The sequence below is a fragment of the Notothenia rossii genome (genome assembly GCF_949606895.1).
Source record: "Notothenia rossii genome assembly, chromosome: 3".
Classification (NCBI taxonomy): Eukaryota; Metazoa; Chordata; class Actinopteri; order Perciformes; family Nototheniidae; genus Notothenia; species Notothenia rossii.
In genome coordinates, this window is record NC_136901.1 from 40,289,747 (window position 1) to 40,304,440 (window position 14,694).

A 14,694-nucleotide genomic window follows, 5' to 3' on the forward strand; every position below is an offset into this window, starting at 1 on the left:
CATTCTCATTGAGTATTTTACAAAGAGTGAAACAGCGCCCCTCTAGATTATATGTTATGGTGAAACAGTAGATTGCATTCAGTGTTGCGAGAGGAGGCCAGCCAAATCTGGCTTCCCTTGGTGAAAAAAAATGGAGGGATTGACCAATCAGATGAGGCCCACGTCATGCCCCTGCCAATCTGTGATTGGTCAGGGCCATGCCAAGGGAAGCAGGCCGCCTCCGGCTTCCCCTGGAGGCTGGCGATTTGATTGGATTGTGAGGCAAAATCCCTTTCCTCACAATCCAATCAAATCGCATCGACATCAGTTTTACTACGTAGTACTGTAACTGTCATCACCGCCGTTAGAAATGATCAAGCAAATGAAGCATGATGGAGGGAGGAGATTCGGCATACTTAATTAAGCATAACTTCACTAAACTTCCGCTACAGCAGCAACTAAAAATTAAAGCAGATGAAACTCCATACAAAATGACATCATTGAGAGCATAGCTCGTTGTATCCAGGATGAGACTGATAAAGAAATAAAGATTTGTCCTTTCATTGCTGTACAAGTGGATGACACATCAGACATCTCCAATAAGTGCCAACTCACTATCATAATCTACGTGAATGAAAAAGGCAGTGTGTGTGAACGTTTCCTCTGCTTTTTTGATGTCGACTTAGAAAGAGACGCAAAAGCTGTAACATCAGTTGTCATGAGAGCCATCGGGAACTACAGTCCAACAAACAAATTGATTTGTCAGACTTATGACGGAGCTCATGTCTGCATGAGCGGACAGCACGGTGGCGTTCAGGCTTTAGTGAAAGCACACTGCCCCAATGCGCTATTCATCCACTGTTATGCTAAGGCACAAACAACATTCAAGCAGCCAAACTGTTTTTGGCCAATCTCGATGCCTTCCACAATTTTTTCTCACGTTCATGTAAGAGATCAGCACTACTGTCTGAAGTTGATCGAGCTGTGCGTGTACCAGGGGGTTCTGCTGTGAGGTGGAACTTTAAAAGCCGCGCAGTACAGGCCATCCATGAAGGACGCGGGTCGCTCTGTATCGCTTTTGACAGGATAATGACAGAGCAGGGATGGGACAAAGAGACCATTGCACAGAGTGCTTCCTTGAAGCAGAAACTTGAGGATTTTGACTGCATACATTAATAAGAAATGCTTAAATTAATAAGACGAGAGAGTTTCAGCTGGAGAGTGCGTGCGGACCTGTCGGTCAGATAACAGGCGTGTAAAAGTCCTGCATCTGTATGATACAAATGTGTGTAAAATGTTACCGGGCGCTGAAATCACTCATCTGGTTACGTTATTGACCACCCCCCCCCCCCCTCCAAAAAAATTGGCTTCCCCTAAATTTTTCCCCACGCCACGCTACTGATGGATATGTCATTAGGGACCCCCTAGATCACCACAGATATTTCTACCCCAAAAATAAAAACTCATGCCATAGATGGTTATTAACATATTTTTATTGTCAAATTAATTAATTCTATTTAGCAAATGTTTTATTTGAAAGTTATTTTTAAATTGTTTGGAAGATATAAATACATGTGTTCTTATAGTGGGCAAATCCCAACGACAGCAGGCACCAACAGAAGAGCTCAACTGCGTCCTCTAGTGTTGAAAGATAACCACAACAACAAAAACATCTTCCACTTCTATGAATAATTCCTGTTTACTTAAATCAATAATCTAATCTGTCAGTGAACTCAAACACAGTCCTCATTTGATTTGTTTTCGATTACATAACCATACATTATATATGTGTTTACTGTCCAATAAGCACCTCTTAGGTAAATGTAAAATATGACTATTTAAAGCCAGTGGACGAAAGAACCACACCTTGTTTCTGGGTCAGATCGTTTATTCAGTTTTAGACAATTAAACATCCAGTTAAAACTCCATTTAGGTAAATATGACAAAAATAGTGATACACATATTATAACCATCACCACATTTCAACCATAACGTAAAATATTTATGAAAAGCAAAACATTATAGATTTGTCTTTTTATATATTTTTTCTCATAAACATAAAAGACAACAATTCAAATGATGATTACAGGTTTCACACTTTGAGAGGATAAATATACATGAATTATATCAATAACTACTACAACAAGTCCATATCATAAAGTAATTCAGATGTTCACAGAGGCACATGTTACATTTAGTGTTGCCCATTTTTCTCAACCTCAGTTAGTAATCTGTTAGTAATTTAGTGTCTCCCCTCTTCAGGCTGTGATTTCTATATTTGAACTAGAGCCATTCAATAAACCCAGAGAGCAGATACATATTAGAGAAGAGTGAGCTTGTTGCAGTAAATATACCAATGGGTTTACTTAGCGCAGATGAAATGAAACTTTTCATTGTCAGCCTTTTTGTACCACTTTCCATCTCTCTTCATGACTGCAGCCATGCCACACTGCGCATCCATTCCTTGTTGGGCCCAGTTGTCAAAGCAGACCAGACGATCAATGACCCAGAACCACAGATCCATAGTGCAGGTGTAGCGCATTCCCAGCCAGACGAACTCAGTGTCGGCCATCTTGGCTTTCTTCTTGACCCATTTCTGCTGGTGATGGTCAGTGATGGAGACCAGGTCACGGTGGTTCGTTCTGCAGTAAGTCAGGGCCTCATCCCAAGTCTTACTCTCATTGATCAGGATCACTTTGTCTGTCATTGAAATGGATTTTTTTTTTTACTTAGATTAATCATTTATTGAAAAACAATGAATTTCAATCACATAGCACCATGCAATCATCATTTGTTGTTATTATAAATAGAAATCTCTAAAAACACAAGTACAATATATAGAAATAGTATGAAAACCATTGATGAAGAAAACTAATGCAACACATGGCGTAGCACCTTTTGTAAAAGCCAGGATAAAAAGATGTGAGGACAAAAACACGACTAAATTATATCCATTACTTTCTGCTCTTTCATGGTTTTATAATTGTCAGTCTCCACTAAAGGATATTTAACATGTGTGTACAAATATATAACTAAAAACTAAAATACTTTTAAAGATTCTTCAAAACTCACCGTCATAGCAGTAGAAGGGTTTTTCCTTTGTGCAGGTGTCGGAGCTCCATTTTCCATTTGAAGTAGTCATAGCACAATTCTTTGAGGCTTCATCTTTAAATGAGTCCTCCCAGTGTCTGAAAGAGAAATTCTTCCCATCTGACCAACTCCAGGTGTCTCTGAACAGGCCGATCCACAATTCGCCATCTGGATTTGTCAATCTGTTGAGGTTTTCCTTGAATTCTGTTGAATTGATCAGTTTGCTTCCACTGACCAGGTCAGTGTGATGTTCTCTGCAGTAGCTCTGAGCCTGAAGCCAGCTCTTGGTCTCCGTTATACAGTGGTATGTTTGATTTGGTTCTGTGTGAAAAAAGAGACACAATTAATTACACATTTTACATTGAATTAATCTCAATAAAAAATAAAACAAAATAATTGGTTGGAAAAATGTGAACAAATGAACACAATTTGAGTTTAAAGTCTATTAAAGTGTTACGTTTAATAATGTTACATTGCATCATTACAAGTAGGCCTGTACCTGACCACTGTCGTATACACACAATGTATTTCAAATGTGTAGAATTGTATCATGACATTTACCATTAATGTTATATAAAACTGAAAAGCAAACATTTACTTTTAATATATTCTTGTCTTAACAATGTATTCAGAAAAATACATGTGATTAAATTTTCAAAATTGTTACACAGTATGACATGAGGTTAACACACAATATCAACATTAGATATGTGTTCTCACCATTGTAGCAGATGAACCCAACGTGATTCATACAAGGGTAATCGTGCCATTGTTGACCTCTTATCATCACACAGTCGTCATTTGTTCCATTATCCGGCTGACCTGTCTCCCATTCTGTCTCAGATTCTCTGAACTCCACCCCCGGCAGAGACCAGTGCCACGACCTCTCGGTACTTGATATGCTGTGCAGTCCAATCCAGGCGTCTGTAGTCTGTGAAGAGTTAGTCAGTCTCTCCACGTCTCTCATGTCAAACACTATGGCCAGGTCAGTGTAATTCTCTCTGCAATACCTCTGGGCTTCCTCCCAGGGCATTTCCTCTTCAATGAAGTGGTACTCATAGAGGTGACATGTGAAGAAGGAACACTGACCTAAAAACAGAGACAATTCTGCAGTGATGGAGCTGACAGTATGACAAGCATCTGATCATTAAATCAAACTCATGAGTACTAGAATCACCCCCACCTCTTACATCATCCCCTTCATCTTAACAGGGTCTGAGTTCACTTATTCCACTTTTTATTGTTATTGAGAGTGAGCTGTTTCATGACTCCGGATATGATTTAATTTAGAATCCACTTACCCATCAGAATGAGCACAAAGAGACTCCACTGCATCTTTGCTCTGTTAGATGAAACCAATATTGTTAGTGATCATTTACAAATCTTATAAATTATGTCAGTTAAAATTAAATTATTTTAAAAACCTAATGGGTCAGTCAAATGACCAGAAACACAGACTGCACCACTCCCTTCAGTGCAGCAGTTTAATGAGGAAGTTAATGTTAAGAAAATGCAAATTCTGAGCAGCACCAGCAGTAACAGGCACACACCACCAGGCTGTCAGGAGGATGAACTCTCTCAAAGAAACATTTCAAATGTGTGTATTGTATTTTAGAGTTTTTCACAATATATAATTTTGTTAATTGGTTTGTTAAAAATATCACTTCAATTGTACAACTCCTTGAAAAAATCTGTTTTATAAAAATGTTGTAATGTTATTTTTTTTCATGCATGAAGATGAAAATATCCTTAGTTTGTTGAAATGCATGCACGAAGGAGTTAATAAATCCCACACTGAGGCAAAATCACTATATTGTAATTATTTATATAGGCTTTTTCGATCAAAAATGTTCGGGGTCGGTCAGGGGGTACTTGGCTGAGACAATAGCTGTGTCCCAATTCAGCGGCCGCATCCTCCTGAGCATGCACTCGGAGTCCGCATACGTGACTTCCGCCAAACGAAGGCTGTCCCAATTCAAAAAAATGACAAGACTCCTCCGAATGCGGCCCGCAAATGCACCCTTCTTTCCCCAGATTTAGAGGATACATCTGATGTACACTCCGCGGTCTACCATATCCCAGGATGCAACGGGTGACGGTGACCAATGAGTTTTAAAAAAAAAATATGGCTTGTAACGTCCCATCAACGGCTACAACGGTTTCAGCTGGATTCGTTTTTAAATGTAAGTATAGGGTTTCAACTCACCCAAATAGTAAAAGACATGAAAGAAAAGTAAACCTATTTAATTTGTGTATTTAAATATACGGGTTAGATGTCTTCTTTATATTACATACATAAAATAATATGAAGTGAAAATATTTCTAAACCCTGTTTGGTTTTTATATTGTTGGGATTCATTATAAAGCTAATTTATTTATTTAACTGCTTTTGTTATAGAAATCTTACTGCAACAATTTTGTTTTGATAGGGAGCAAGGAGCAGACTACGCAATTTATCCAGATGCGCTGGGAGAATGAAGCCCTCTTCACGGGGGCCAAATTCTCCGCCAGCATCGCTTGGAGGTAAGGCACAATATCCACTTTGTATGGTTCTTATTTTATGAATCATCCCTCATTTCATACAGTCCATTCTAATAACACAACTAGTATATGGGACAATGCCTTATTTCTTTGTTGTATTTGTGTAGGGATTAGAGATGTTAAGATTCACCAATTCGCATCGGTGCACCGGCATAAACGTTCAAGATGCGAGTGCACCGGTTGAAAGAGTGCACATCGGCTACAGTTTGGGTTGAACCGGGTTGAACTCGCGATGCATCGATTGCGTAGCGTCTTTGCATCGGTAAAAAACCGATTCATTCATATAAAATCCCCTCATCTTGTCAACGCTCAGCAGACGATCTTTGATATTTGCTTCGCCACTACGGAGAACGAGAGTCTCAGTTATCAACACACACAGAAGTTGAGGAGAAAGAGAAACACAGCGCACCGAAAAATACCTACAAATCAAACGTTTGGCAACATTTCGGATTGTTCAAGAAAGACGGTGTAATAGTAATGTATGCTATATAGTTGACCGCAGGTCATGGAGAGTAATAAGGTATCCGTAGACCTTTGTATGAGGTATCTTTATTACTTAACAGGTCTACAGCCGTGATACATAGATCCGTCCTAGATGCGGACTTGCATACAAACAGTATCACTTCGCAGCCGCACCCCATCAGTAACGTCCTGATGGTATATGTGCGCGGCACTATTACTACAGACGGTCAATTTGAAAAATCACTCGCAAATTGTTAACGATGCCGAGCCGCTTTAAAGTACACAAGTAGTACGAGGAACTTAGCGACGCACTTAAAGAGGCGACGTGGGGTCTGCGGCTGAAAAGAGAAACCTGAAAGTGAGACATATGAGTTAAATCACTCAGTGAGGTGTTCTGTCAGAGAGAGGTGTTTAGCTTACAGCAGCCTGTGACGGCCAATAATAATTTAAATGTCTTCCTTACTGTAAGCAGTTATGAAATACCTGTTTGTGAAAGGTTATTTGTTTTCTTTATTGTTCAGATAGAAACCAATGCTTTCTGCTCACTGGTGAGTTAGCCTCTGAGTGTTAAGCACATCAGGCTGGCAGCTGTATGGGCATTGCTCTATGGTAGCTGTTATTTGCACATTGTTAATCATGAGCAATGCATCCTTACATTGTTTAACTGTGAGGTGTTATACAATTGTACTCTGGAGAGCTTTTAAAGGTAAAAAAATAAACGGCATGATGGGATGTGCAGTACCAAATATGTAAAGCACTTTTTTGTTAATGTATGATTTGCTGCATATAAGGAATAAAACAAAAATCCTCTGTCGTACCATATTGAAGTATCATTATTTTTGCATCGTGTTGAATCGCATCGTATCGCCCCGAATCGCATAATGTTGAATCAAATCGTATCGAATTGTATCGCAACAGGGGTGAATCGTATCGTATCGCATCGCCTGGTGTTTCAAAGGTATCGTTAATGTATCGTATCGTGGCAACGTATCGAGATGCGCATCGCATCGGCCTCAGTGATGGAGATGCACATCCCTAGTAGGGATGGCTCCATGCCACCATTAAAAACAGAAAGAAGATTTCTTCCTAAGTGTGTGTGTCCTTGTGACATTGTTATTGTTTTATTCATAATACTAGATTTTTGACTGCTCTCTCTGTAATTAGGACGGTTTTGGAAGATATGGGCCTGCAGGGAAGTGTTAGTCCCCTGCAGGGGGTACTTGCCTGAGACAATGTTTCAAAGGGGGAACATTACTGAAATAAGTTTGAGAAGCACTCACCTCCTCACCCTGCCCCCACTTGACCATGACTTTAACACCCCCCCCCCCCCCCCCCCCCCCACACACACACACACACACACACACACACACACACACACACAACAAATACAGCACCAGTCACTTATACATTGCTATGGAAATATGTTGTACTCTCATTTGCACTATGTACATCATCTTTTTATATAATATACATATATATTTAAGCAATAGCTCACGGCAGGCCGTGGTATATGCTCATTATATCACGGCTAAGAACCAATCAGATTGCTTGATTTGACTTGTCCGTTTGATAAATATATATATATATATATTCGCGTCGGGCCGAACCAGGCCCCTTAGCTGTGATATAATGAGCATATACCACGGCCTGTCGTGAGCTATTGTTTAATTATATATCCTGCTTACTTGAAGTAAACGGTTATTTTGATCTTTTTTTGTAATTATTGAGTGTTCTTGTATTTTAATGTGCTATTTTATACCTCTGAACTGTGGGAAACAGTATTTCGATCTTTCTGTGTGTACAAACATATTTTGAGATTGACAATAAAGTTGACTTTGACTTGACCATAACATTTATTTTTAGCACATGCAAATGTCTCATTTCAATGAAAGACCAGTTGCAAACTAAACAATAACTGTATGGTGCCACACAACAACACTGACTTTTTTTTATTATTAATTATTTTATTAGTGGTACTCCTACTGTCAGACATACACTGAAATGCTAGCTGAATTCAATTGTGTATTGTTGCTTTTATAAGCCCGATTAAAAGATGTGTGTTCATTATTTTATTAGGAGTGAATTTACCCTAATGAAAATTACATTGTGTTTATTTGAACTGAGAGTGAGATTGCTGTGTATAAACATCGTCTCCAATAAAACATTTAAGATTTACCACCGTTTTTTAAAGCTGGAAAATAGTGGGGTTTTCAGCCCTGAGTAATGTCTACGGGACAGGCTGCATACATCGCCCACAAAGCTCTAAAAACCTAACATGAACCTGAAAGGTAAAACTCAGGGCAACACATTTCCACTAGACTAAGACTGTTTAGTTTTCATTATAAATGTCCGGCGTTCTTCGTAAAGTCTGAGTCTAGTGGACATGTTTTTCTTTGTAAAAATGTTTTTTTTTTTCAAAGTGAACATTAGATAAAGTTTATTATTCAAAATGAAACATTGAGATTTTAATACAAATACATAAAATATTCCAAGTGATTTCAAGAAAAACAAATGATTTAAGGGAATAAATGAACATAAAAGGGTTTTAGATGTCATTGCTTCTGATTGAGATGTGATTCATTAAATGTTCCTCCCCTTTGGAAAATATTCTGAAGGAGAATATCTTTCTCAAAAATAAACAAAATATGAAAATGACTGAACAGAATCACACTTACTTCTCCTGAGTCGTCCTGTCAGCTGCTTCTCTCTCTGTCTCTCTCGATGTGCTGGTGAAGACTCAGATATCCACGAGGTCGCTGCTCTCTTTGAGCCACCTTTGGACAAACATTTGAATATTGAAATTCAGATGTCAAAGAGGTCTGTCATGGTGGAGACAGGATCCATTGATGGGAAGAATATTAATGACTTGTACCAGGGAAAAAAGTTAAACACACTTCCTTGTTGACTGCCTGACACACGGAAAGAAAGGTACCATTCCAAAATGTGCACTAATGATAACTATTGAATGTTTATATTTTTGTTAGGATATTGCTTTTTAACATAAAGTATGTCAAACAGCTTTAAGAGAACATTCTGGCTGTATTTGAGCCCCTCATATTACAAGTGTGTCAATATTATTTTAATTTCAGTCACATAGTTTCTTTATTCTGAAACACAAGTCAAAAACATTATCTCTTTGTTGTCTCTATTCTCATGAGTCTGTCTATCCAGCTATGTCATTCCTGTGAATGCTATATCTCAGGAGAACGTGAGGAATTCATTCAAGTCTTGCACAATCTTCCACTTGGACTCAAGGACGAACCAATTTCTGTCACATGTTTGACCTTTGATTGTGGTCAAAAGGCCAAAAGTCTCTGTGACCTCACAAAACACGATTTTGTGGCCGTAACAATAATTAATATGTTAGCTATGACAAAGTCACTCAACTTTCTGATGGGATGAAATTATGAATCAATGACATGTTGGACAGACATGGATGTAAACTGCTACATGACAGGTTGGCAGAAGCTACAAGTTCCAGACGGAAACTCCAGTTTACATGTTCTTGAACTAGGATATTCAAATAAATGTGCAGGCATTTTATAAACCAATAACTATTCAATAGTATTATCCTAAAGTATGTCAAGATCAGTAAATAGCAATAATCGTGCATAAACAAGATACTTTTGAGAAAACAATTTCTCAAAACAAATAGGACCAAGTGTAAGCCGGTATGGGACACCTTCAAAAAAACCTTAAAGGCCCCACGTAATGCTTTTCCGGTTATTACCCGTCCCCTTGTGTGTTATGAAGGTTTTTCTGCATGTAAACGGTCTGCAGAGTCAAAACCCTCAAAGTACACCCTGTAGCGAGTAAAACTCTAACACAGAAAATACCTCCCCAAAACGCCTCGTTGGAGATACGTCACTGTCCATTGATTCTTCCGGGTACCTCATGATGTCATGCGTTACCCGGAACCAAATGGACCAATCCGTGGAGCCGTTACGTTACGTCCGCGGAGCCGTTACGTTACGTCCGCGGAGCCGTTACGTTAAGCCCCCGCTGATTGGTCCAAATTGACCAATCCACGGACTTCCTCACACACACACTCAGTGCAGGCAGCTCTGCTGATCTCTAATCCCTGGCTGCAGGCTGATAACAGACAGTTGGGATTGCGGCGAAATTCTCTGCAGACCCATTCTCACAGCGTCTATCAACCTTTTTCTGACTCAATATCAAGCCACACTTATTGTTTTTACTTCGGCTGTGACTTTGTGTGTGCTCAGGATGAGTTTGGATGTGTTTCGCTGTGTATCGCTAAACAAGGAAACCACACCTCCACGGAGCTCAGCGCGATTCACAACGTCCCAACCAAGCGGCAAACTCTGGGGAAGAGCCGGGACGCCAATGCGGAAGTGCCTCAAACTGCAGTTCATCTAGTGGCCAGTAGGAGCAGTCTGCAGAAGGGAGCAATTTCCATAGACCCCAATGTTAAAATGCCCAACTTTAGAGCAGAATTAAACATGTTTACATCGTGGTTCAAAAAACCATATTCTCTGTATAGTTAGATCCCCCCTTCATGAATATTGATTGGGGGGGTGAATTCTTTCTCAAGTCATCTGTTTAATTAATATTAAGCCTTAAATCTTTTGCATAAATTAGGGCGTGGTCACTTTGATGGACATGTACATGCCTCACTGTCAGCTAACAGCAACTTGTCCACTCTGCTAGGCTACAACCATAGAGGCTACAACGTTAGTTAGTTGTAGTTACTGTACTTGACCCTTTAGCTTTAGCCGTGTTCGTGGTGATTGTGCCTTTTAGGGAATATTGTTACAAATACCAGACAATTAAAATGTTGTGCTGTGCGCTTGAATGTACTAACAGAACTTCCAAGAAGTCTAAAATGATAATATTATACATGTCCCGTTCACAGATGTTTGTGTGCTTGGTAGCTTAGCTTGTTACTTATTAGCCAGCTAAGGACGTAACCCTTTATACATATACATTTTAGTTTATGATTCAGCCTTGGGTAAGACTTTTATAGTCTATGGCTATGACGCCCATAATGCTAAACGGGAGCAAATGTTAATAGGGGACCCAATTATCCCAGTGGTGGCCGCCGGAGCTAACGGAGCCGCAGGGGGGCTAGCTCCAGCCGGCGTCCCGGAGCTAGCCCACTGCGGCTTCGTTAGGTCCGGGGCCGGGCGGTGGAGTCCGTCTTTTCTTAACGTGTGAATGACAAGCATTAAGAATAACAAAACATAGCTAATTCTCTTGCAGATTGTCTCATTTGATTATGAATGTAACGTTTATATAGGGGAACTACACTGTTAGCAGTAACTTGGTATGCACGTATTTCATGTTAGCTTAGCTTCTTAGCCTGAGCTAGCTCTGTTTACTTCCAGTTCGGAGGCAGCAGGTCCCGCCTGGGCTCCGCCTCTTTGCCCTTATTTGGAGCAGGCGGGATTAGACTCTGACGTCGCTGTCAAGCCGTTAGTGGCCGACTCCTTCTACTAAGGGCTTCTCGGCAACTCTGCAGAATCCTATGGGTGACGTCACGGACACTACGTCCATTTATATATACAGTCTATGGTCCCGACCAATCAGAGCACACTGTGCTTACAGGGAGGGTTGGGGCTGGAGCTACAACGAGCCGTTAAAGGCAGAGAGTGAAATTCAGTGAATACACGTATTTTACAGAGATGCTGTATGAGAAACCAATGTGAGTTTGGAATATTGCACAATATAAATCTATTCTAGTAGACCTAAACAATGGAATTATGATCAGTGGAAATGGCTATGACATGGGACCTTTAAGACTTGATATGGAACGATTGGAAATTATTGCCTGAATTCTACAAGAAAGATAGTGATAACAACCACTTATTTAACTGGTAATTATCTAGCTTCACAGATCATGTTTCAACTAAATATTAAATATAAATATACATAATACAGTAGGGATTACAGACTGATCCAGTCAGGCCATGTACAGAGCACTGGGGCAGTCGCTGTGTGGTACAGGAAGGCTCCCGGAATATTAACATCACATTTACATGAACATATCAAAACAGCATAACAAGAACAAAGACTGCTCTTACTAGACTTAGGAGGAAACATATCACAAGTCAAATGAGTGCACGCTATGGTTTGCAGCACACCTAAACAGACCTATCCCACATTTCTCTCCTATTTGAATAACTCTGCCATGGCAACCGTCACAGTGTCCACCTTTTTAATACAGTCTGGCATCTGTGTTTTCATGTCCTTATTCTGATAAAGAGGCCTGAATACATGTTTCACCTGCTGTATATTTCATGTATAATACAAAGCCTTTGACTTAACTTAAAGGTGATATATCATGCTATATTTGAACAATATATTGTAGGGCCATACCTATATAAAGTATATAATATAGTATATTAATATATATAAACTTTGTATTATTAGTGTAGGACACTTATGTATGTACAACATCTGAAGAAGTGTAGTTTTATTCATGTTTTCACATAATTTTACAGCATATTGCTATATTATTTCAGACTCAGAATTTACATTCTTATATTCAAAGAAAATCAGTAATATCTTTAAAAACTACAAGAACTTTTATATCAGCTGTGCACCGTTATGGTGTAAATATAACCTATCTATGAATTAGATCAAATGTAAAAGTCAGCCGAATTAGTGTTGATACTGCGAGTTGACGTATTGTGTGAAGAGAAATTGAAGATGTTGTTTAATTGTTGATATATTTATGATCCGCGTCAAGTATTCAGTTTCGGCTGCATTTCTTCCAGTTTTTCCAAAGGTCTTCTCATCAGGGCTCTATAAATAAAGAACAACGGCAGATCTGTAATATGTAATGCAGCCGAACCGTGTATTACAATGCCGTTATGTGATGACTTTCAAAGAGTAAAGCAAGAACACTCGGAATTAAGTATTATTTTATTATTTTTAAATGTTTTTCCAATTTCATATCATATAAACACCAAATCCCAACATGCATTGCGGCTAAAACATCCAATCAGCGAGCTTAAACCATAGCTGAGGATCTTGGGTAATCGCCCGGAATGCCTACGTCTGTTTCCGGTTATTTTTATTTTGAAATTCAGTTCCTGAAGGACGCCAACAAAGCCAGAGATTATGGATTTAAACCAATAAATAAAAGCAAGGATAATTGTGTGTTATTGGTGAGTAAATAACAGTGTTATTTAGAAAAGAATAACAAATTGGAAGGAAAAAAAGATTTAAAAAATACAGATTTCAGTATTCTGAGGCTCTGAGCCCCATTTATTTTCCTCACAGACGGCAACAAAAGTCCAAAATGATATGATTTAAAATAAAAGCAATAATTGTGGCTTGATATTGAGTAAGAACATGTTTTTATGAACCACACAGTTTCCGGTCTTCCACGACCCGACCGGAGAAAAAGAAGTGCTGCAGGCACGAAACACATTACCAGTAGAAATATATTGCTTTTAAAATCGTTCTGTGTGACACGAAAAGAAGGGGATAATCGTGTTGGTGAACACGAATCAATAGATTACATTTCGTGACTATAACACAAAATGCCATGAGACTGGGTTTTATACTACACACATCGAACCGCCTGATTACTCCCCCTTGTATTAGTTTTATCAAGGAGATGTCCGCTCACCAAGGCGCATGATGTGTGTGTGTGTGTGTGTGTGTGTGTGTGTGTGTGTGTGTGTGTGTGTGTGTGTGTGTGTGTGTGTGTGTGTGTGTGTGTGTGTGTGTGTGTGTGTGTGTGTGTGTGTGTGTGTGTGTGTGTGTGTGTGTGTGCTCAGTCCGTGTATTTGTTCTGAGTGTTTCAGCAGGTTCTCTGAGAGTCACGGACATTAATTCATAGATCAAAGCAGATGGTTTACAGACTCTCCTGTTTTGCCAATCTGGTGCTTAAACCAATAGCTCTAGACCCCTGGCCGAAATGAGTTCGAAATATATCTCGAATAATAAACAGTCTGCATTGAAATGGTTGTCTCCTGTGTGCTCCAAGTCCTCCTTGGCGCACCGGTAACTTTCTATTTTTTTTTAAAAGTCGGGTTAACGGGTTAGTTTCTCGTTAACCCGACTTTTTCTTTCTCTCTCTTTTTTTTCTTTTTTTTCATGTCCCTTTAGGGGCTCCGTAATTTTACATGATATTGAAATGTAAAAGTGTAACTAATATTAGCTATATAACACGTGGCAGAAAACTTACCTAATAGTCCGCTTTTTTCTAACAGTTTAGCAGAATATAAACTTTTCTATATAAATGTATTCTTTGCTGCTCTCTGGTGGACAAACCATGTTCTGCTAGAGCAGCCTCCCTCTCCTCCATCCTCATCCTTCTGAACCTTTTTCAGCATTGACATCAAACCACCAGATCTCCTTCACACCCTCCAAGAACTGTGAGTTTACGGCTCTGCACCCTCGCTGCATACCTCCTGCCTCAAAGACCTACAGGGTAACTTGGAGAGGATCTGTACTTTGATTCACTCGGCTCCAAGATTTGCTCTCATGGCTTCTCCTGCTAAAACTTTACAGATGACACTAAACTGCTTCCCTCTTTTCCACGGTCGGAAACACAGGTGGTCTTATGCATCTCTTCTTGTCCGGCTAACATCTCCCAGTGGATGCTTGCACACCACCTGAAGCTCAACCCAGACAAGACAGAACTGC

At 39.5% G+C, this 14,694-nt stretch overlaps 1 protein-coding gene across 1 annotated transcript; it reads right to left on the reverse strand.

Annotated features, from left to right (window-relative positions):
• Positions 1-1,852: 1,852 nt before the first annotated feature.
• Positions 1,853-8,847, reverse strand: LOC307033945 (C-type mannose receptor 2-like). The gene is made up of 5 exons (XM_079672580.1): positions 8,748-8,847; positions 4,371-4,411; positions 3,790-4,158; positions 3,052-3,390; positions 1,853-2,679 (listed from the first exon to the last, which is right to left on the reverse strand). Exons 2-5 carry the CDS (start codon positions 4,402-4,404, stop codon positions 2,342-2,344), a joined length of 1,080 nt encoding a protein of 359 aa, XP_079528706.1. The 5' UTR covers positions 4,405-4,411; positions 8,748-8,847; the 3' UTR covers positions 1,853-2,341.
• Positions 8,848-14,694: the final 5,847 nt, after the last annotated feature.